Raw genomic sequence first — 22,488 nt, 5'->3', positions numbered from 1 at the left:
GTTAATTTCGTTTACTTATTCATTCTTTAGTTGAATTACTTGTGTATTTTTATTAATAATTCATTTACGTTTCTTCAATTATCAATTAACTTATTCAATCATTCATTCATTTATTTTCTGATTAACTTACTACTTTATTTATTCATTTATTTTTTCTTATACATATTATGTACTTAATTCAGTTATTGATTCATTTCTCTACTATGCAAAAAACGCAAATGAAAAAGGAAAAAAGTGACCGATCTCAGACGCTTAAAGACGGATATTCTTCATAAAGGGGAAAAAAACTGTATTGCGGTTGAAAGAGTTACATTAATAACTAAAAAAAGAAGTCATAAGTATTAATATATTTTTTCCGATATACTCAACAATGACAAACTACCCCATTTTCTGGTTATTACATTAGTAAACGAGCTGATGTGTGCATCACATGATTTCCTTTTGCTCCAATTTAATGTCATTTCCCCATTATTGGCATTTTTAATGCGATTCAATAGTTCACTCTCTAAATATCACCAACAGTAGCCAAATTAAAACCAGATTATATATATATATATATATGTATATAAAAAACCGCCAAATTTGTCGCTAAGTTGGCGACAAAACTTGGCGACCAAAATACTGACGATATATCGCCAAGTGTCTACCAAATTATAACACCACTTGAGTTTACATCGAAGTTAACAATGATTTCTCCCCAAAAAAGGGCAAAAGACCCCTTTAGAAACACCCGAATGCAACCAAAAGGGAAGGTGCACAACTAGACTTCACTAGGAGTCTACGTACCTAATTTCAACTTTCTAGGACATACCGTTCTTGAGTTATGCGAGATAAATACACACATACGCACATACATACGTACATACGGACGTCACGAGAAAATTCGTTGTAATTAACTCGGGGGTCGTCAAAATGGATATTTCGGGTGTCTGTACGTTCCTAGGCATTTATCCACGTGTGATCAGGTCGAAAAAAAAACTCAACATTCATTCGGGGTTGAGAAAAATGGAAATTAAGGCCGATTTTTGAGTGAAGATTTTTTTGCGAATACAATACTTCTTTTTTTGTAAAAGGAAGTAAAAACAATCGCCCCCTCCTTGAACATTTTCTGGATCCGCCCTTGCCTGTGAGAAGCAAAGAGATATAAGTGCCAGAATTAAAATTTTCGAGACAACCTGTACAAATGATAGAACCTCTCTCCTGTTTTAGGGCAAGAGATAGAACTAGTATCTCTGGTAGGTGGCTGCTATACAACTATTATCCACGTGTGGTCGAGTCGAAAAAAAATTCAACATTCATTCGGGGGTGAGCAAAATGGAAATTAAGGTCGATTTTTGAGTGAAATTTTTTTCGCGAATACAATACTTCCTTTTTTGTAAAAGGAAGTAAAAAATACATAATACAAAAAAAAAAAAAAAAAAAAAAAACACCAAAGATAAAAGGAACATAAAAATCAAGATATTGCTTAATCGTTAGTCGGGTTTAGCTGAGTGCATGAAAGATATTTGAATAACCTCAAAAGAAAAATAAAATTAAATAACGTAAATAAATAAATAACTCTCAAGCTCCTCAAGTAAAAAAGAAAAAAAGAAAGAAATCCTTACCCTCCGTTAGCTTCAAGAAACAAGTAAACCGCAAAACCCAGCAAAGTAATTTTAGATTAAACCAAAACTAGAAGACCCCCCCCCCCCACCTCCCTCTCCTAAACATGTATCTAGTTTAGTCGCTGCCTTTTAACTTCTTTCAACATGATTTAATTTGTCCTAGAGAACCTGGAGTGTCTCCACTCTTCATTACCACTCAAGTAGCCTTTGATCTTCTGAAATTACTTTTAACTCCAGTCAGGGTTAACAACAAACGATACTTTTTTTGTCCGCACAAAATGCAAATTCATTCATTAATAAAGAAGTTTTCAAGCAAAATAAGCAGCTCAAATAATAAATGGAACGTGGTTCTCAAAAAAGATAAACTCTTTTGCTTATAAATAAATGTCTTTACCAAATGGATTTATCCAATATCTCTTTCATTTCTTGTAATCATTCCTTCAATAAGTGAGGAGTATTCGTTTTGTTACTTTAATAATTTCCAGTTGTATTTTAAAGTCAACTAGGAGAATGTGAGGCAAGTGAAATAGTTTAGAAAACTTCAAAATGAACAAATTGGAAATATGTTTTGAAAATTACAGTACATGAAAATATAACAATGTATTTTATTATAAAACTTGCTCTGAAATATTATTTTTTATTCTTAGCAGAAAATTTGTACTTAAAAAAAAAAAAAGTGGAAATTTTTCACGTTGAAAATTTATGGGGCAAGTGAAAAATAAAACATTTTTCGAATAAAATATTTTCTATTTGATTGTTGCAAATATTTTTGATCAAATGAATAGATAATGCAACCATAAATGGATGAATAAATAAATAAATAAATTAATATATGAGAATAAATAAATGCATGAGTAAAATAGGGATATCCGTTTAATTCATTGCTTCTTACAGTTTATTTGTATAGTCTGGATCTGATAAGTTGGATTCCGATATATTGAAGCTTAGTCGAATTCATTTGGTAAAACAAAAAAAAGTTATTCCTCTGAATAAGTAGAACTTTTGAAAAATTACATTTATTCATTGAACGTAGTTATTCATAATTTTAGTTCATGAAATACCATAAGCTAATTAACTAAAGTATGAGGTGCTTCAGTATTTAAGCACTTTACTAAAAGTTAAAAGTTTGTGAAAGTCACTTAAATTCCTGCGCTCCATTGCCAATTAACACATCTGAGAGAAAATACCAACAGAGGTTATCATTCTGAAGGGTTACTCCACAATGTTACCATTTATTCGCTACAAAACTCACGTCATTTTCAAAATAGGTATTGTTTTAAACTTTCCTATTGTTTTCGCGGCATCATGTATTATTGCATGCAGTTGCATGGAGATTCGCGACTGGAGTGAAAAGGTTTTGAGAGGTGACGTAGTGCAATCACAAACAGGATCAGAAATAGTTCCATCATGCGAGAGTTGGAGTTTATGATAGCTTAAGAGATTAAAAGTTTTTATTTGGGCACTGAATGCGTGAAAAAAGTTTTTTTTTTTACCAAATAAATCTCTTTTTGCTAAAAACTTCTGTTAATATGTCTTTCTGCTAAAAACAATATGAGAATAAACTGAAATAAATTTCTTTAATGTTATAAAGCATGCATGCTCCTTGGTCACTGTTGCTTAGCATGGGAAACTCAAGATATTTTGTGCATTAAAAAATAGTTCCTTATTGACCATAAACACGCGTAACGCGTATACAACAACTTTGCAATTTTTGTGCTTTAACAGCGTCGTTTTTGACTTTTCAAATAAACTGATTCAAAGCATTTATTACCCAAAGGGAAAAAATTTTGAGCTTTTGTACTCTCATAGAACAGAACTCCCTCTACCGCATCAAGAAGCATTTCCGACACTGTGACGCTATTTTATTCAAAATTGTCACATGAACCAGTGGTTCTCAACCTTTTCGCTACGGAGGACCATTTAGTACCCTTCCGAATCCTAAGCGGACCACATAAGATAAGATATTTTCACAATAATTATACTAGGTTCAATGAGATGAATCCAACAGTTTCCTTTAAGAAATTTAACTGCAACTATAAAAATGATATAGGTTTATTTTCTCTAGCTGTTCGCAGCCCATATGAAAGGTGCTCACAAACCACTAGTGGTCCGCGGACTACAGGTCGAGAACCATTGGCCTACACTACCTACAAATTTGTCGCACTGTTTCCAAATTACCCTATACACTGAACCAGGCCCGTGTCCAGAATTTCATAAAGGGAGGGGTTTTGGTTTCAATGTTTTTTCGTTTTTACCTGCACTGTCAGAAAAAACACAATAGTGGCTCAAATAATTCATTTCTGTTTAACGCCTACAATGAGGGGCTTAGCGGTGTGTGTTGGAAGTGGGTGGGGGGGGGGGGGGGCTCCAAAATCTCAGAAGATGTGTTTTCAAGTGATATTACAAATTCTATTATTGTATATTTTATATACAGTAGACATGTCTAGTTTTTATTCGGCTCATGTTTATCCGGATCAAACTTGTATAGTTAAAGATCTCATCAAAAGCAACCCTGTTGTAAAAATTTCCCCGCCAAGAAAACCTTTAATTTTTCCGCAAAAAAAAAAAAAAAAAAACCTACATCCTAAACCCAAAAACCCTCAGCTATAAAAAGTTATGATATCTAGTTTGCCCGCCAAGTATCTGTCAAACTATCATCCTCCCTCTTCTCCTTTGTCATCACAGCTACTTCCATTAGAACCTCCTCCCACCTTCAACTCCTCAGAAATATGGATAGATCTTTTAAATTGTTTATCTTGTTTGGCGGGAAGCTTTTTGCTCACCAAGCAACCACTTCACTTTGAAAAGCTTCCCGCCAGACAAGATAAACAATTTAAAAGATCTATCCATGTTTCTGAGGAGTTGAAGGTGGGAGGAGGTTCTAATGGAAGTAGCTGTGATGACAAAGGAGAAGAGGGAGGATGATAGTTTGACAGATACTTGGTGGGCAAACTAGATATCATAACTTTTTATGGCTGAGGGTTTTTGGGTTTAGGATGTAGGTTTTTTTTTTTTTTTTTTTTTTTTTTTTTTTTTTTTTTTGTGCGGAAAAATTAAAGGTTTTCTTGGAGGGGAAATTTTTACAACAGGGTTGTTTTTGATGAGATATCACATCTTTTTGCATTGATATTATTACTTTGTTTGTATTTTTAGAATTGAGAACATCAAGTCAAAAAACAACTGAAATTTGAAATTTCAATTGAAACAACGCTGTTTTGTGTTTTTAAGGAATAATAATGGCTAGCCTAATTTTACGTCAAGTTATTTTCTGACTATTAAGATTCTATGTTCATTTTGTGAGAATTGGGCGGTTTAAATTTTATTACAATTCTTGTATCCTCTCTCTGTTGCAAAGAAAATTTCTTAAATAATAAAATACTATATTTTAAATTATATTGCTTTCGAGTATTTTACATCTTCGCAATAAATTCTATTACAGTTTCTTTATTTGACAGATTATTGAACATTTTCATGAAGGTTTCTTTAAATGTTTTACAGCTTGAGGGCTATTTTAATCTAGCTTTTTTTTGTTTAATTACATTTTTTCTTAAATTGTGGATTATTTTACGTTTTATGAGACAATTTTAATTGTTTGATGATTTATCTTTTTCTTGATAGAAGTCTTTGTCTTGTTTAATACCTAGTTTTGTTGTTACCCAAATTATTGTAAAGCTCGGATATCCATACACGTATTTCATATGTTTTCAATTCATATGTATTGTTTGTGAAAAATCCATTAATTTAGAAAATAAGCAAACCAATAAAAAAAAGTGCTATTTTTCGCTTTCAATTAAAAAGATATATGTGCCGTATTCATATGCGTACAGTTTCATATAATTTGTCACGTAAAATATTGTAATGGTTTAACCTCAGTTTCGCGCCGACATTTAAAATTTCTTCCCTCCATAAAAATATCAAAACTGAAAAACAGGAAGAAAAGAAATTTTGTATCAGCGAAATTGGGGGGGGGGGGGGGGAGGACAGCATTATAATCTCATTCATTAATTTGTTTCTCTGCTTAAGCATAAACAAACAACATAGAATCTGAAAACAGAAAGCCCAATGAGCTAAGTCTGCGCGCAATGAGCTAAGTCGCTGTGGCAAATTTGTGATATCCGCGATTTAACGTCTAGTTGCGACTGTTGGATGTGTTTTAGTCTTGATTGAATTTCATTTCCTAAGACAACTTTCGAATAACTGTTAGATCTGTTCTAACCTTGCAATTGCAGTCCGAGATAAACAAACCCTATGAGCTCAGAGTAAGTACATAAGAATTTAGGGAAAGTTAGTGATTTTCAAACTTTAATTACTCCGGCCAATGATGTCCCTGGGGGTTGAATTTTTGTATATGTACTCAATGGCCCCCCAAGAATATGTATACAAAAAATCATTACCGTAGCCCCCCGGGGAGCTGTGATAGAACCCCGGGAAGGTACAATTTGGGGGTAAAAACGAGGGGGGAAGGGAAGGGGGGGTCAAATGGCACAAAAGGCACATCAGTAGGGCACAAGGAATGTGTGTGCGAAATTTCAGCTTGATTCCTTTTTTCGTCTGGGCTGTGGCCCTGTTAAAGAAAGCGAAAACTTTTTGGAACAGCGATTTTATAACTTTAATACCTCCTCCCCCTGATGGTCCAGGGGATTGTATTTTGGTTTACGGCGTCAGGGGCCACTAGAAATTGAGTGTACCAAAAATCAACTCCGGGGGTCTTCATGGGGCTGAGATACAGAGGGGTGAAAAGCCCAAAAAACCCCAATTCGTTCTGTCGCGTAATCTTGTTCTTGGTCGCTTTATTTTCTTTCGTCTTTGGCGGTGGATTTGCTTCCGTTGGCTGCTGTCGTTTGGTTTCCTTGGCGGGGCGGGGCGCTCCCGCGCCCCGTAATATATATTTACTTCAATAATTTAAAACTGAGTGCAAAACAGTGCTGCAACTAGAAAATAAGTTTTAAGGGAAACATGTTGAAAAATAATCTAATCTGATAAGGGTGCCGGGGTTCCCCCCCCCGGAAAATTTTGAAATTTTTAGTACTGAAAACGGAATTTTAGACGGTCTTCGGCTCCACGGAAATTTGTAGAAATTAAAGGCGTGGAACGCGATTATAGGCCATATTTATTGATGTTATGGCAAGGAATGCGGCTCAGAGACTCTCCCTAATCATTTTTTTTTCTTGAAAAATAGATTAAAATTTATTTTTAATCTCCCTTTCAAATTTTTGAAATTGAAGTTCCAAAAACGCAATTGCAGATTAACTTTGAAGATTTTTACGAGGAGGGGATTCTGATGCTAGCCCCTGGATTTTCCTAAAAAGTTCTAAAACTTTAAGCAATATTCTAAGATATTGGGAGGAGGGGTTCAGGGGTTATTCTACTTAAATTTTTAGTTAGTTTTGTTTGAAGAACCTAATTTTTGATGATATTAAAGGAAGGCGATTCGAGGATTCTTGCTCGCATTTTTTCTGAAACTGGAGTCTCAAAAACGCAGTTGTACGACCATATTTGGTAAAATTAGGGCCCTTTTAAAACTGAAACAAAACCAAACCCGAGTTTCGGCGACGCAATTTTAAGCAATGTTGATATAATAAGCGATGTTGTTCGGGGGCTTTTTCTGGAAATTTTGCGAAACTGAAGATCTGGAAACCAAAGTTTGAAATGCTCCGTAATGCTTTTGGCACGGGAGGGGGGGGGGGGGGTTCGTAGGAGTGGCATTTTGAAGAAGATTTTATTATTTTCTGACAAACTAGAAAAAAGGGAAAAAAATGCTGGGAAACTTCAATGAGAATGTTTTGTTTTTTAAATACCATAAACAAACTTCAACATTAAAGTTAATTTTAAGTCAAATTTACACATTTCTTTGGTTTTTATTATGTTTCCACTCCCCTTGGACACGGCTCTGCACTGAACAGTCACGAGTGCTGTGGTACTTTTCCTCCATATTTGAAGACCAAGTTTCAAAATGTTTTTTAGAATTTTTTTTTGAAATAATATACCGCTCTGCTTGCACAGTTTCTCTGCATCACAATGCATTTAAAAACAATAAAAATGAGCCAGTACAGTGTGAAGAGAGCTCCCGTCTCTACAGACAGAATGATACTTACTCTTTCCGTCTGCGCATGCTTGCGAGAATTCCAGAAAAACTCCACGACTGCTGCAACGACAGCAACGGCTAGTCCGCACAGAAGCACCACGAACACTCCTCCAATGTTGCCCACTCCTAAAGAGTTGGCTTTTCCCTCCTTGTTTTTGTCCTCGCGGGCGCACGAGACACCAGAACTCTTCCACCACTTGTTGTACAGCATCTGGATGACGCCTTTCTCCTGGAGATCCAGGATGGCTAGTGAAATTTTGTCTCTCCAAGGAGAACCTGAGAAAAAATGATAATTTATATCACTTCCTTGATATAACAGTCAGAACGGCAAGGCAGTTATTGCTTTTTACGCATTTTTTTTTTTAAATTCAAGACATGCAATTCGGATTACATATAGTAAAAAGTATTATTTTGATGAAAACAACTCCAAAAGGATTGTCATATTGTGGTATTTGAATATACTGCTTGTAGAAGAGGCTAAGCACTAGGGTGGGTTTGATTTTTACGCTTTTCAAAAGTAGTAATTAACTGTGGTGGGAAAAATTGTGCATTGGTATCAAATGTTCGAAAAAAAAAACCTTTTAGGCCTCTGTTAAGTTTTTTTGCGTCAAAAATAAGATTTAAAATTTTGTTTTTTGAATTTTTATGTATATTTTTTTCACCACCTTAGGTGCAATTAATTACACAGTAAGACTTTTTTCAAGAAAAAAAAAATATTCTGATGTAGTATGATATAAGATCTCCGCAGGGCCGGTGAATTTATTCACTCAATTTCGATTTTTTAACCTCATGAAGCAGAATTTTTATTTAAAGTATATTTAAAAACTAAAGTCGTTTCACATATTTTTTTTTATAACGCTACTGACGACTCTTCTGCACCAGTTGTACCTTTTCCATACTAATATATAGAACAGTACTCTACTTGCTGTCTTTCATGAGAGAGCTTCCCTGGTGACATAGTAAACAACGTTTTTTTGGCAATTTTCTGACAATATCACTTCATTATTTAGGCATTTTTTTTCAGCCCTAAAATGATATGCATTTATTTTAGGTAGACCGACAGCATTTTTTCTAAAATTCACTTCTGGTAGCTCACACGCTTCAAGAAGTTTTCCTATAGAACCACAATAAGTAATTACGACCTGAATCATTTCCATCTAGATGGCAAAACAAATGGCGTAGAGATGGTTCATTGGCATGCAACAGAAATATCAAGCATCAAGACAAAATTGAACAAGAAGTTCCGTTCAAAACTAAACGAGCCAACTTTTCCGTTTATCAACATTAACTTTCTAGCATCTAGTCAATTCTATTCTAGTCATTCATACTCTTAATTGGCTAAAAGTGCAAATTGTGTCAAACATACCTTTTCAACATTAAACATTTATTTCTAAAAACATAACATGCCTCGCTCATCTGATGAAACATATACGTAAAAAATTAAGAAACAAACAATTAAAATAGTAGCACCTTTTAAACAATAAAACTAATATATTTTTCTCCGTAAAAAATACTTTATACGCTTTAAAAAAAGCACATCCAAATAAATACGTTTTATTAAAATAAATTGCATGTTATTCTTCTTTTTAAGTAAAAATAAAGCACCTCGTGTTTTAGTTTTCAACCGTTGCCAAAAATTAAAAAAAGTACACTTTAGAAAATGAATAAAAAAAAAATAATAAAATGCCCTCTCAAATAAATAATTTTCGTCAAAATCATTTGCACAGCTCTTTCTTTCAGAGAAAAAAGCCCTCCGAATTTATCTTTAATTCCCGTTGCCAAAAATAATGTAAATAAACTAAAACTTTAGAATGAGAATAAAAACGAATCATCTCAACAATTATTATTTCATAGTAAAAACCAGGGCTACGGAGTCAAAGTCAAATAGATGTATCCATTAGTGAAAATTAAATCACAAAATTTATTGCAATTAAATCCCAGAATAATAATTGGTTCATTAATAAAGAACCAGAGTTTTAGAATTCCCTACATTTTTATTTCTTGTTATATTACGTCAGTTTTTAATTCGAAAATATCCTGCTTAAACCTAGCTGCAGTCATTCAAACGTCCGACAACTTATTACGTCATCTGCCATCCCCCCTGGAAATTTAATACTCTTACTCTGGAGGTCGTTAGTCGATGTCAAGAAATAGGTAAAATCGGATGTCGCTGGCAAATATTAGTTTCTCTGTCCTCTTCCCTCTCCGATAATGAATTGTTCCGCAGAGCAGTTTGAGTGAATTTAATTAAGTACTTGTCAGTCGGAGATGTCCCGATAATAAACTCATATCAGATGAAATTTCATTCTCACGCTTCTAAATTGAAATATATTTGCCTAACTAGAGCCGGGTGCCATTTCATTTTTTATGTGATGGGAAAATATGATGAGTAAAGTTATAATTAAAATAACTAAAAGGATCTCGTTATCTCTGTAACAGGGTGTCATTTATTTTCTTAATATTTCATATCTTGTAAGTTTTCCTTTAAACTAAATAGCCATCAAAATCGTTTCCTTAAGTGGTCACAGTACCTTTCAAACATTTTTTTTTAAATTTAAGCAAATTTTATATTTCTTTGAAACCATAACATGCATACTGACTTCGTAAGCTATAATTTATTTTCAAAATTTAAAAATATTGCTTACTTTTTTTAAAAATTCAAAAAATTGAGGAAGATATCAATTTTTTAAAATCCCTAAGGCTTTTTTATTTTTGCACTAATTAAAAAAAAGTTTTTTGCTAAACGATCACTATAATCACCTCTAAAAATCTGTGCATTCATTTGCTTATGAGTTTATTAGAAAATTTTCTGTGATTAATTGTGTAAAAAAATCAAAGTTTTTTTAAAAAAAAAATTTTGGTTTTTAAAGGTTTAACATGCTCTAAACATTTGAGTAATTTATAAAATGCTTATCCAATGCACAGTTTTGTCAAATATGTTATCCAAACTGCAAACAGTATTACTTTAAAGCTGTATCTTTAATAGAAAAAAATCCTTAGGGATTCTAATGACATGAAAACACAAAAAAAAAAAAAAAAAAACCATCATCGAGAAAAAGCAATTTAAAGTTTTTATTTTGCATAAGAACACATAGCGAGCATGGCCTAAAAACACTCATAACTTTTGAAATATTTGAGCTAAAGCAATGAAACTTTTCCCCTGTGTTCAGAACAGTTTTTAGTTTTGAAAAAAGCAATAAAAAATTTTTTTTTTGATCGTTTTATCATTTTTGAGAGGTATTGTAACCCCTTAAAAATACAAGATTTTAGTTCTCAAGTTTCAAATTTCTTGTGCTGTAAATGTGACGCTAAAAGGGTCATCTTACATATAATATAGTTCTAATGTATGCAGAGTGTAGTTATAGGTTGGAGCTGATAACAATAAACATGACATTGGATGAATTGGCACATTGGCAATAACAATTACGGGCGATTAAAATCGGCTTTCTCATTCTTACTTAAACAAATGGAATCCTTTGCCCATCTGAAGCCGTCTTATCAGAATTAGATTCATCTAAATTCAGAAATTAGAGCACAGGGTGTATGCCAACGAACGTCAATTTTCATTTTGAAGATTTCGGAGTTTTTTTTTTTTTTTTTGCCAAACTTTAGAGCCGCCAATTGAAGCAATAAATGTACACTCAGGTCAAGGTTTTTTGGTACCGTTTAGTATTTACTCCATGATGTATTTACGTTAGTGAAATGTTTAATATTAACTATTTATTTCATTTGTACCTTTACATGGTAACAATAATTATTGAAACTCTGTTAGTTTTCTTTTTTCTTGCCAATATTATATGGCAAGCGAAGCAGTGACTTTAAAAAATGCAAAGGAAATAATAGGGTGGACCGGGGCACGTTTACGCGGATTTTTTTCAATTATTTTTTTAAATTTTATGTTTTAACTTAGGAAATTTTAGACATTGCGGTTATATGAAGCAGTTAATAGAGTCAAAATTGGTATATTGAGTTGTTGCTCAGTTTGTGTTTTTAACCGTTAAAATAATTATTTTTCAGTCCATGTCGGTTGTGTAAACTTGCCCCAGATACGGACACGTTTACGCATATTAATTTCGACCTAATGTGGTTCTGTTAGTGTTTTGAACATAATGACTGACCATCGCTAAAATAAATCTAATTTATTACAGACTGAATAGTGCATAAAGTAAAAGCTGAACGGGCATAAAGACAGCACTACATGAGTGTAAGCTATTAGATAACGAATTTTTAACTCAATTAAAAAATAAATGGTGATTTTCAAAACTAAACAGCCTGATAAAAAAGTTTTAAGACAGTTCGGAGGGAAAAAAACGTCAGGGCACGTTTTAACGCGTAAACTTGCCCCGTCTCCAAGTTTGGATTTATTTTTAACGTGCAAAAAAAAAAGAAAAAAAAAAAAAAAAAAAAAACATTTCAGTTCATACAAACACGATTCTCAAAAAAGGATAAAATTCTGCTACTTTTTATATCTTTGTTCTTTCTTAACTAAGTATTATTTATTCCCAATAAGCTTCAAAACGTTCAACTCAAAATTTACTCGACTTAGTTAGTAAAAAACAGATTATTCTTTCTGCATGCTAGATTGAAGCTAGACTGATGCTCAGAAACTTGTGAGGATAATTGCGAGTGAGCAGCATTAATATGTTATGACTGTTGGCTCTTCTGTTACAATTCTTTTGAAAAAAAGGGCACTGCGTAGACGTGTCTCATGCGTAAACGTGCTTCGGTCTACCCTAAAGTGTTTATTATAAGTTTTGCTCTTTACTTTCATGCCTCCACTATTTTTATGAGTGATAAATTATGTTTTATTTCGAACCAGAACGATACAGGAACTACATATTGTTTTGCACTTTCTACTTTGCACATAAGTCAAACACGTGACAAAATACTGATATTTGCTGATTAGTTGGAGGTGGATGAAGATTCTTCATCATTATCTTCATCAGAATCTGCTCAAGAAGACTCGACACTAACAGCTTGCAAAATCGCTTCGTAGAACAAGGAGGTAACACACGTAGTTACATTACAAATCTTACCTTTCCGCCTAGACTTTAGCTGGTAAAATTCAAATAAACATTTATAAAAAGTGGCAGGCACCTGTTTCGGGGTAGAAAGGACATTTTCAGTGCAAAAGCTGTGATCTGATGAATTCTAAGTTATCTAAAAAAAACAACAACTCCTAAATCGGTTGTTGATAATGACAATGCCCGTTTCTTACCCATAGGCGTCGCGATGCCGTATCCTTTGGAATCAAGGAGTCCTCCCACCTGTGTGAGGTTGCAATCTCTCTGTACGCTGTAGTCGAGGATGGTGGACTCCATGAGGAAGGCGTAATTCCCTTCTAGAACACGACTCACCCCATCCTCGTACGAACTCACAAATACGGACGGACGGTTTTCCATGAACCGCCACATTTTTTGGTACGTCTCAATTTTTGAGTCCTGCAAAAGATGATGTGATTTTTTCTTGAATGAATAAGCAGTATAAAAAAAAAAAAAAAAAAAACGGGGAGAAACAGAGACAGAAATAACACATATACAGGGTGTTCCGTTTTAACCTGCAATACCTTTATTTTCACAACCGTTAGTCCTAGATATATACTTCCAATTGCAAAAAGGTTTAAAATCAGATGCAGAGTTACGATATTGAACGTTTGAAGCAAAAATAAAAATGAGTCAAAAAATACGAAATTTAACTTTTTATACGGGCCCTAGGTCCCCTAACTAATATTTAGAGAAATAATCTCCTTTGAAAACTATTACTGACACAAAAAACTTGACATTTGTGCGACCAAAACTCAAGGAGATATTCCATTTCAAGTTTTAAGGAATATACATCAGTTGAGATTGGAACTTATCGCCCTTTCAGAAGAATGACAGGTCGTCAAAGTAAGAAAAACAAGGTATTTATATTTTTCATTGCTATTCAAAAATAAATGCAAATGTTATGCCGTGATACGCAAAAACACACTATAATTCTTCTAACAGTTTGAAAAACCACTCAATGCACACATATTTTAAACATTGTTAACCACTATATTTCCCCCAAAAGATGTTATTGACGGGGAGTGAAAAGCGGTCTAAGTCACAAAACGCTGCGTTTAATATCTCAGGAAATATTGATCGCACTAATTTCAAGTTTTTTGTGTTAGGATTATTCTTCAATGGAGATTATTTCCCTAAATACATGTTAGGGGACCTGAAACCCGTACATAAAGTTAAATTTTGTATTTTTTGCCACATTTTTATATTCATTTCAAACTTTCAATATCTTAACTCTGCATCTGTTTTTGAACATATTTGCGATTGGAAGTATACATCTAGGACTAACGGTTGCGAAAATAAAGGTCTTGCAGGTTACAACGGAACACCCTGTATATAGTACACTGCTAAAACTGTAGGTTGCATGTGGCACTTTTTAAGTTCAAAGGTTATAGGATTAGCGGCACCCCTCAAGGGTTCCAGTTTGCTCTCTATGGTACCTAAATAGCACCCTTAAAAGTGTCATTTGGTTCCCTATGGCCCTTTATGGCACTTCGAAGGTGCCACAGGTGACAAAATGCCACTCTTAAGAGAGCTAGCAATGAGAGAGAAACTTGATGGACCTAAGGGAGACCAGCAAGGCAACACATGTGCTCATTTAACCCGTGAAACTGTTGATGAATTTGGCTGGGTGGTACTATCTTATCTCATTTATAGACCCGATTTAGCTCCTTCCAATTTCAATTTGTTCGATCCACTAAAGGAGACATTACGTGGGAAGAAGTTCCAGAATAACAAGGATGCAAGAAGTTTGTGGGAATTTCGCTCCGATACCAAGATAAAGGGTTCTTTGCTTCATGTAGCTAGTAACCTTTGAGATATGAGCACAAATGTTGCTGGAGATTATGTTGAAAAGTAAGAAAAGTCTTAGTTTGTAGAAATAAACGTTTTTTCTCCAGGTCAGTTTATCTCTTCAATAACTGAATGACTCTCGTATGTATGAAAAAATCCCAACCACTTATGAATTTTTTTTAGAATCACCGACAAAACAATTACAGGGCATGAACAATAGACAAGTAAAAAAAAGTTCAAAAAAAATAAATAAATAAAATAAAATAAATAAAAACAATGCTTCAAAACCTTGCTATAATCCTCGATTAGAAAAACTATTTTGTTGTTACAGACTTTTTTTTTTGCACTGAGCTTTCTTCGTGTTTTTGAGTGACGTGTGTACTGCATGCGATATCAGTAATTTAAAATCCGCCAGCTAAAAATATTAAGGTACAATAATAGTTATTAGCACAATAACAATTAATTATTCAATATTAAGAGCTGCCCGCGACATGTATATTCGAAGAGAAGGGCATTGAAGAGAGGAAGTGTTGTTTTCTTACATCAACACTCTGTTGGTTGGAAAACAACTTTTACAGAGTTCATCCATCTCGTTGACAGATTACATGGTTAACATACAAGAAGCTGGTCGGCATTTGGTGATAATGATTTTTTTTTGTATACCCCGAAAGACAGCCTGTATTTTTTAAAATCTCTATTCTAAGATTTAAAGTGCTCTCTGGGATGCTTGGTTTGTACCTAACGCTGATTAAATCAGTTCTTGGTTCACTACCTTGTTTGAATTAAAACGTGATAAAAAAAAATATAGTGACAACAAATATTGCATTTATTTGAAATGAAAGGTTTCGTAATCAAGGATTAAAGCGAGGTTTTTAAAAATTGTTTTGTTTTGCTTTTTTTTGTGTGTATTCTTTTTGCATTTCCATCCGCTGTTGTTGATTAATCCGCGCCTCTAAAAGCTACAATTTTGCATAAATTTCACTCTGATATTTCAGATTTTCAGTTTATATGAATTATTATTCAAAATAAATAAATAAATAAAAATAGAAAAATAAATAAATAAATAGATAAAAAAGAATCACAAACACTAATAAATCGTAATATTTTCAAAGTTTTACCACAGTATACAAAATGAATCAGCTTAAAAATGAGAAGCAAGTAAAAAAGCAAACATTTATTTAAGTATCTTTCGTATTGGAAAATCTTAAGTTAAGTAGAATTTAAAGAATAATCGGTCATAAATTCCGCATCTAAGCGTTTAAATTAATAGTATTCCGTAAATTTACAGAAATAAAATACCAAATACAATGAATTTTTAAACCGAAAAAAGTGACAAAATGGATACATAAAGAAATAAAAAATAAAACAAGAGAAAAAATTAAATAAAAATAATTATTGTATTTAAAATGAACAAAACGTAGACGATAATATTTACAAGAGAAAATTGCACCCTGCTCGTTTCGCTTGCCGATCCCCGTTCTTCATTTGCGGTGACTCAATGTGCCTGCTACGATTGACTATTGATGATATTAATGCTTACACACCTGGATGTCCTGGGGACATCAAAAGGTAAGGATGTCCCCAGAAAATCTTATTAAGGTTTAGAGGAAAGACACAGGACTGGATGGCTTTCCCTGTATGTCCTGTATCCAATGGTACCAGTATTGACTTGGTAGACATTGCCAGTCTGGAGGAGATATGATTACAGACACCTGCGCATTCTCGCACACACACTGGTATTCAATCAATTCCATTTTTTTCCTTGTTTTCGTATATTTTTGAATCCGTATTGAACTAGACTGGAAATCAATTAGTTGCATTTCTGATTCTTCAATTAACAACCAATCAAATATTTCTTTTTGCTTGTCCATATTCAGGGACACACACCCACTTCGCGTACGGAATCTTCACCTGCTTGATAAAAACATGAGATGCGTAGTGCAACTCATCAGTTTGGAAAGTCGCTCACGTTCGTTTGTTTCTTCACGGTGAACTTCATAGTTTTGAGCTAAAATGCAAAATGATGTTATGCCCAAAATATTGTGTCTCCTGCCATCTATGGCACGCCTGTCAATGATTCACCATCCTTGGAATGAATAGATTGTCAGATACGCAATTTTCTCTTCAAAATTCGACATCTTGAGTTCAAATTATGTTTCTCGCAATCACGAGTTTGTGTATGCATGTAGGCGTGTGTGTTTATGTGCAGGCATGATGTGTGGGTATGTGTGTGTGTATTTGTGTTGTGTGTGCAAGTGTGTGTGTAGGTGTGTGTATGTATGCGTTTAGTGTAGGATATGGACGCAACCTGGAGACTTTTTCGCTAGAGGAGTAGCACCGTGAGGCTGGTCGACCGTGGTGCTGCAGAGGGAGGCGGGGGGAAAATAAAATTATAGGAATTCAAAACTGTCAAGAGAGAACAATAAGCAATGTGATTGTTCAAAAAAAAAGCTCTAATGAATTTTATTTATTATGAGTGATAAAAATCGTTCGTAAAAGCTCTAGCAAAGCTTTCTGAAAACATTATTTAAGCAATGATAAAGGATCCCGTGACTATCTGTCTCCCAATTACATAAGGAATATAATTAGCGAACGCCAGTCATAATATAATAGAGCTCTAACTGACTGAGGCAAACGCAGATAACTGATTATCACTTATTGTTAAGGTATTAAGGGATTTTGTAATACTAACAGAGCTAGCTCCATTTTACCAACTCCACGCCTTCGACTACCCATAGGGCCAACGGTGGTTCAAAAATACATGTACAAAAAGTTCCCCCTAAATACCCCTCAATATTTTTACACTTGTGGATAGCAATATACTGGAAGAATTTTTGATTCCTATTTCAACTGAAAGAGGGTGTTCAACCCCCTCCCCCAAACTTCCAACGTATCGAGAGAGAGGCTAAAAAAATACATTGAACTGAAAAAACAGTGCTACACATTATAATATACACTAATAATATGCATATACATTGCAATAAAATAATCACTTAAAAAAAAAAAAAGCTGGGAAAATAAAATTTTTGTAAATTTTTGGCATTTTCTGTGCTACAGCTGATATTAAATTGAGGGATCATTGAGCACCGTCTTAAAATTTGAGTAAGAAGTTAAAATTTTTACAGAGCAATACTATTAGTATGTGTAAAAAAATAGGGGGTGTCCTGGGATCTAGCTGAAAATTTTTTTTTTGAACCACCCTAATAGGGCCTTTGATTGTACTTTAGGAGTCATCTACAAATGATGTCAGGTTTTTAAGCGGAGGGGTGTTGGTGAAATCATGATAAATTGTGACGGGAGAGAGAGAGGCGGTAACAAGAAGTGTGACATCACACATTTTTTTTTCTAACAATACACTAATGTAGTACAGCCTGACACTTGACAAGGGTTAGGGAAGAGGGTAAGGTGAAGTGTGACTCTTTGTGACAAAGGAAGGGAGGCGGTGAAACGTGGGTCATATATGATCGAAAACGCAAAACATTATTTATGGACGGACTCTTATACGAAGATAAATAAAAAGAAGATAAATAAATATAAAAAAAATAAATAAATAAAAAATAAAGAAAGAAAGACAGGGCAAGAAATTAAGACATGCTTTATGGTTTTTTTTAAATTATGAAAAGAACGGTAGTGAATATTACTAAGATACTCATTAGAAATAAACGAATAGACTATTTCTCTACGTCAAGCTAATAAGCTCGAAGCCACCACCGAAAATAAGGTCACATTAGCGCACTAAACGAACAGATAAGACTGATAACAATAAACACTTTATGTCCTCTTAGGAGCGGGATCAATTTCCGCCTTGACAAGAGCCCCATTCCGCCTAAATGATCGGAACAAGGAACAAGGGAATAACGCCCGAAACTGAGTTTCATGCAGCAGATTCGACGTCTGGCAAGTTGCCCTCTGATTCTTTAATGCCTAATGAAGATTTATATTTCTCATCGAAAGAAAGCGGGAAATATCAGGAGAGTGGGATTATAAGCCCATAAATAAACTCGGATGCGATGATCATCATTGTAACGAGGAGCTAAAGCCGATGGTATGGCAACATGTATAGATTTTCATGTCGTTAATTTCTGTAGGATCAGGTTCTGAGTTTCATTATTATTTCGATTGGCGTTGTTGAGTAAGAAAGATGAAAAGGGGGATTTTTTTTCTCCCCCTACTGCAATCAATTTTCCGATTTCAAACAATTTATTCCCTTTTCAGTGTTTTTTCATGAAGGAACTAAAAAAAATGTCTCAATGAAGAAAATACTTGGAAGTACTAGTAGACATTTTACCCCCTTTTTTTCTCTTTATTCTTCAGGACCACGAAAAACGCCGACCAGCAGATGAGGCTTTGTAAAAATTAAAGCTAATCACTGTAATCATAGGTTCTTGGTCTAGATCAAAACATTAACAACAATTTTTTCTTTCATCATTACTTTTTCTGAATGTATGCATAGCTTAATTTTCCATCATATTATTGTGATTTATCAAAAATAAATGCCTAAAGGTACGAGAAGAAAATTCTTCCGATTCCCTTTGAATTTAATATTTAGTATATTTTTCTCTTGATTCTACAGCAGAGGTTCCCAACCGGTGGTTCGCGAACCCCCAGGGGTTCGCGAGGTGCAGGAAGGGGGTTCGCGAAAATTTCGGTGCAATGGTGGATTTTTCCTAGTTTGGTAAAAAATCATAAAATATTCAATTTGCACACATAGTTACTAATTTTTTTTTAATTTGAAAACGCGCCAGACTCTTGTATTAAGCTCAAAAAAAAAAAAAAAAAAAAAAATCTTTCAGCGGTTTTATGATCTTGGTTAAAAAGAAATTTTCTCATTTTTTTTTCGATAGACAACAAAAAGAGATATCCTTCCTTCTTTATTGCGAGGCGCAATAAAGAAGGACGCGAAGGCCATCGCGTGGAGTCAATCAAACAATATACATAATATACATATGTCGAAAAAAATAAAGAATTCTCAAACAATGCATCATAGGGGTATTATTTCTAATCTGGTTGAAATATAACTCGGGAATTTCCGCCGAATTCAGTCATCGAATAGCAGGCATGACAGCAAAAGGCTCCAAACTTAAAATTTATTACTGGATTTTACCCATCTGTTCGTTTTCAAAAATATATAACATCAGCATGCTCATAGTTCTGGGGAAATAGTTGTTAACAGACGTATTTATAGATACTTTAGAGATGCTTGAAAACAAGTGATTTTGTTTGCAATTGGTTTTGCTACGTGAACTTGCTACTCTGTTTGTGAAGTTATAATCGTGTTGGTAATTTTTATGATTTAATAACTTTCTGCTGTTATGGATCGATGGTTGAAAACTGGTAGTTTGGTTGAACGACAATGGACAAGCAGTCAATCGATCAACCCTCAACATCAGCAGTAACTTTCGAATCAACACAGGATATTGAAATAGATAGCTGTAATGAACTGCCGCCTCCCCCGACTAAACAGAAAAATGAGCTAGGGGAGAAAAAAGGAAAAAAGCGAAAATATGACAGTGACTATTTACAAATGGGCTTTTATTTTACTGGAGAAGAGTCTGAACCTAGACCGCTTTGTCTTCTCTGCAACGAAGTTCTAGCGAACAGCAGTTTGAAACCGTCACTTCTGAGAAGACACCTCGAAACAAAGCATCCGACACACAAGGACAAACCTATCGAATATTTTAAAAGAAAATTGGAATATAATAAAAAGTGTAGCGTCTCTACGTTCCTGTTAGAATCCAACGAAGATAGTAAAATGGCCCTTGAAGCTTCAGATCGAGTCAGTTATAGAATTGCAAGATCTGGACAGCCACATACAATTGCAGAAAATTTAATTGGACCGTGTGCTAAAGATATTGCTAAGTGTATGCTGGGAGAAAAGTCAGCAAAAAAATTGACCTGGTTCCGCTATCAAACAACACAGTATCACGCAGAATTACTGATTTGGCAAGTAATGTGGAGAAAGAACTTGTGAATAGAATAAAAGAGAATAATTTTGCGATCCAGCTTGATGAGTCGACTGATGTAGCAAACGCTGCAATATTACTTGTCTATGTTAGGTATATTTTTAACGATACAATTAAAGAAGATGTACTATTTGTAAAACCTTTGAAAACCAACACAACTGGAGAAACAATTTTCGAACTGGTCAACAGTTACTTTGAAGAAAATGGAATAGATTGGTCTTTGTGTGTGGGTGTGTGCACGGATGGTGCAAAATCAATGACAGGAAAATTTGTTGGCTTTATGGTGCGAGTAAAGAAGATCAACGAGAAAATTGAATGGACTCATTGCTGCATTCATAGACAAGCATTAGCATGTAAGCGTATTCCCGCAGAATTATCCGCTACTTTGAATGATGCTGTAAAAATTGTAAATTTCATAAAATCACGTACCACAAACTGCCGTCTATTTCACGCGCTTTGTGAGGAAATGAGAAGCCTTCATGTTACTTTACTTCTTCACACAGAAGTTAGATGGCTTTCCCGTGGCAAAATTTTGACACGCTTATTTGAATTGAAGTCAGAAGTCCAAGCATTTTTTGTTGATCATCCATTTCACTTGTCCACTTGCATATTCGATCATCTTTGGATGCAAAGGCTTGCATATTTAGCCGACATCTTTTCAAAATTAAATGAATTAAATCTATCCTTGCAAGGTGCAGTTGTTAATATTTTCGTTGTATATGATAAAATTGAAGCTATGGTAAAAAAATTGAATTTCTGGATCCAATGCCTGGAAATGGGTGAGTTTTCTTGTTTCACTTCTCTTAGTAGTTTTTTATCAGAAAACTCAATGAAACTTGATGAAAGCGTTAAAAGAAATGTATGTGAACATCTGCAACATCTTGAACTAACTTTTGACGAGTATTTTCCTAATAGGCGTAACGTCCCTCTCTCAAACAACTGGATACGCAATCCTTTTGAAGGAAATCCATGCTTAGAGAACACCCTGACATTACCTGAAAAGGAAATGCTCATCGAGTTATCCTGTGATAATTCATTGAAAACTACCTTTAAAGAGCTCTCGTTAATTGACTTCTGGCTCAGTGTAAGAAATGACTATACCGTTTTGTCCAAAAAAGCAATTCGAATTTTATTACCATTTTGTACAACATATCTGTGCGAGAAAGGATTTTCCTCCTATACTTATCTCAAAGATAAATACCGAAGCAGATTGAATGCAGAGCCTGATTTAAGACTCAAACTGTCAGACATTGAACCAAACTTTCAGTTTCTTTGTTCCGTCAAACAGCCACAAATATCGCATTAAGGATTTTTTCCCCAATTTAAAGTATGCTTAAAAAAAATAGTTGGTTTATAAAACTTCTTGTTTATAATTTTTCTTGTAGATGTAGTTTTAACTTTTTATTAATGTTTGCACTTAATGATATTTTACAATTATATTTTTGTTTATTGCAATCAAATGCTGCAAAAAATGGAAAGCAAACATGCTGTTTTTCTATTGTTTCTTACATGTTACTAATTTCAACATCAGGGGGTTCGCGAACTTTTTTGCCTGTTCCAAGGGGTTCGCAAAGAGAAAAAGGTTGGGAACCGCTGTTCTACAGCATCAAGAAAGACACTGACCAGCAGATGAAGCTTTGCAATAAAAATAGTTTTGAAAATAAATAAATGACTAAATAAATAAAAATAGAACCGACTTCAAAACTGCAACTGAAAATTGCTCCGAAAATGAAAGACAATATTATTCTTTGAACATCATTGATGCGACTTTTAAACATAATTTTACGAAGTCCTGACTTGGAAAATTATGTTTAACTCACGCTGAAACGACAGGTAAAATTATGTGTAACCGCAGTTCGTTCACATTTTTCAAACAAAGCAGTCAAAATGAGAACGAAGCATTTATACCGTGATACAAATATGTTGTTACTAGCTTTACCCGTGGCATTGCTCAAGTTTATGTAGATTTTGTTAATCAATTCAGGCTAATGGCCAAGACAGGT

General features: G+C 34.1%; 1 protein-coding gene across 1 annotated transcript in view; it reads right to left on the bottom strand.

Moving 5' to 3' along the window:
- Positions 1 to 22,488, bottom strand: part of LOC129225256 (glutamate receptor ionotropic, kainate 2-like) — a 276,786-nt gene that overhangs the window by 11,475 nt on the left and 242,823 nt on the right. Inside the window, exons 13-14 of the mRNA XM_054859840.1 lie at positions 12,908 to 13,130; positions 7,700 to 7,965 (exon numbers count right to left, since the gene is read on the bottom strand). Of these exons, the coding sequence (XP_054715815.1) occupies positions 7,700 to 7,965; positions 12,908 to 13,130 (489 nt within the window). The remainder of the gene's footprint in view (positions 1 to 7,699; positions 7,966 to 12,907; positions 13,131 to 22,488) is intronic.

The sequence above is a fragment of the Uloborus diversus genome, chromosome 6 (genome assembly GCF_026930045.1).
Source record: "Uloborus diversus isolate 005 chromosome 6, Udiv.v.3.1, whole genome shotgun sequence".
In the NCBI taxonomy this organism is placed as follows: Eukaryota; Metazoa; Arthropoda; class Arachnida; order Araneae; family Uloboridae; genus Uloborus; species Uloborus diversus.
This window is presented reverse-complemented; position numbering and strand designations above follow the sequence as displayed.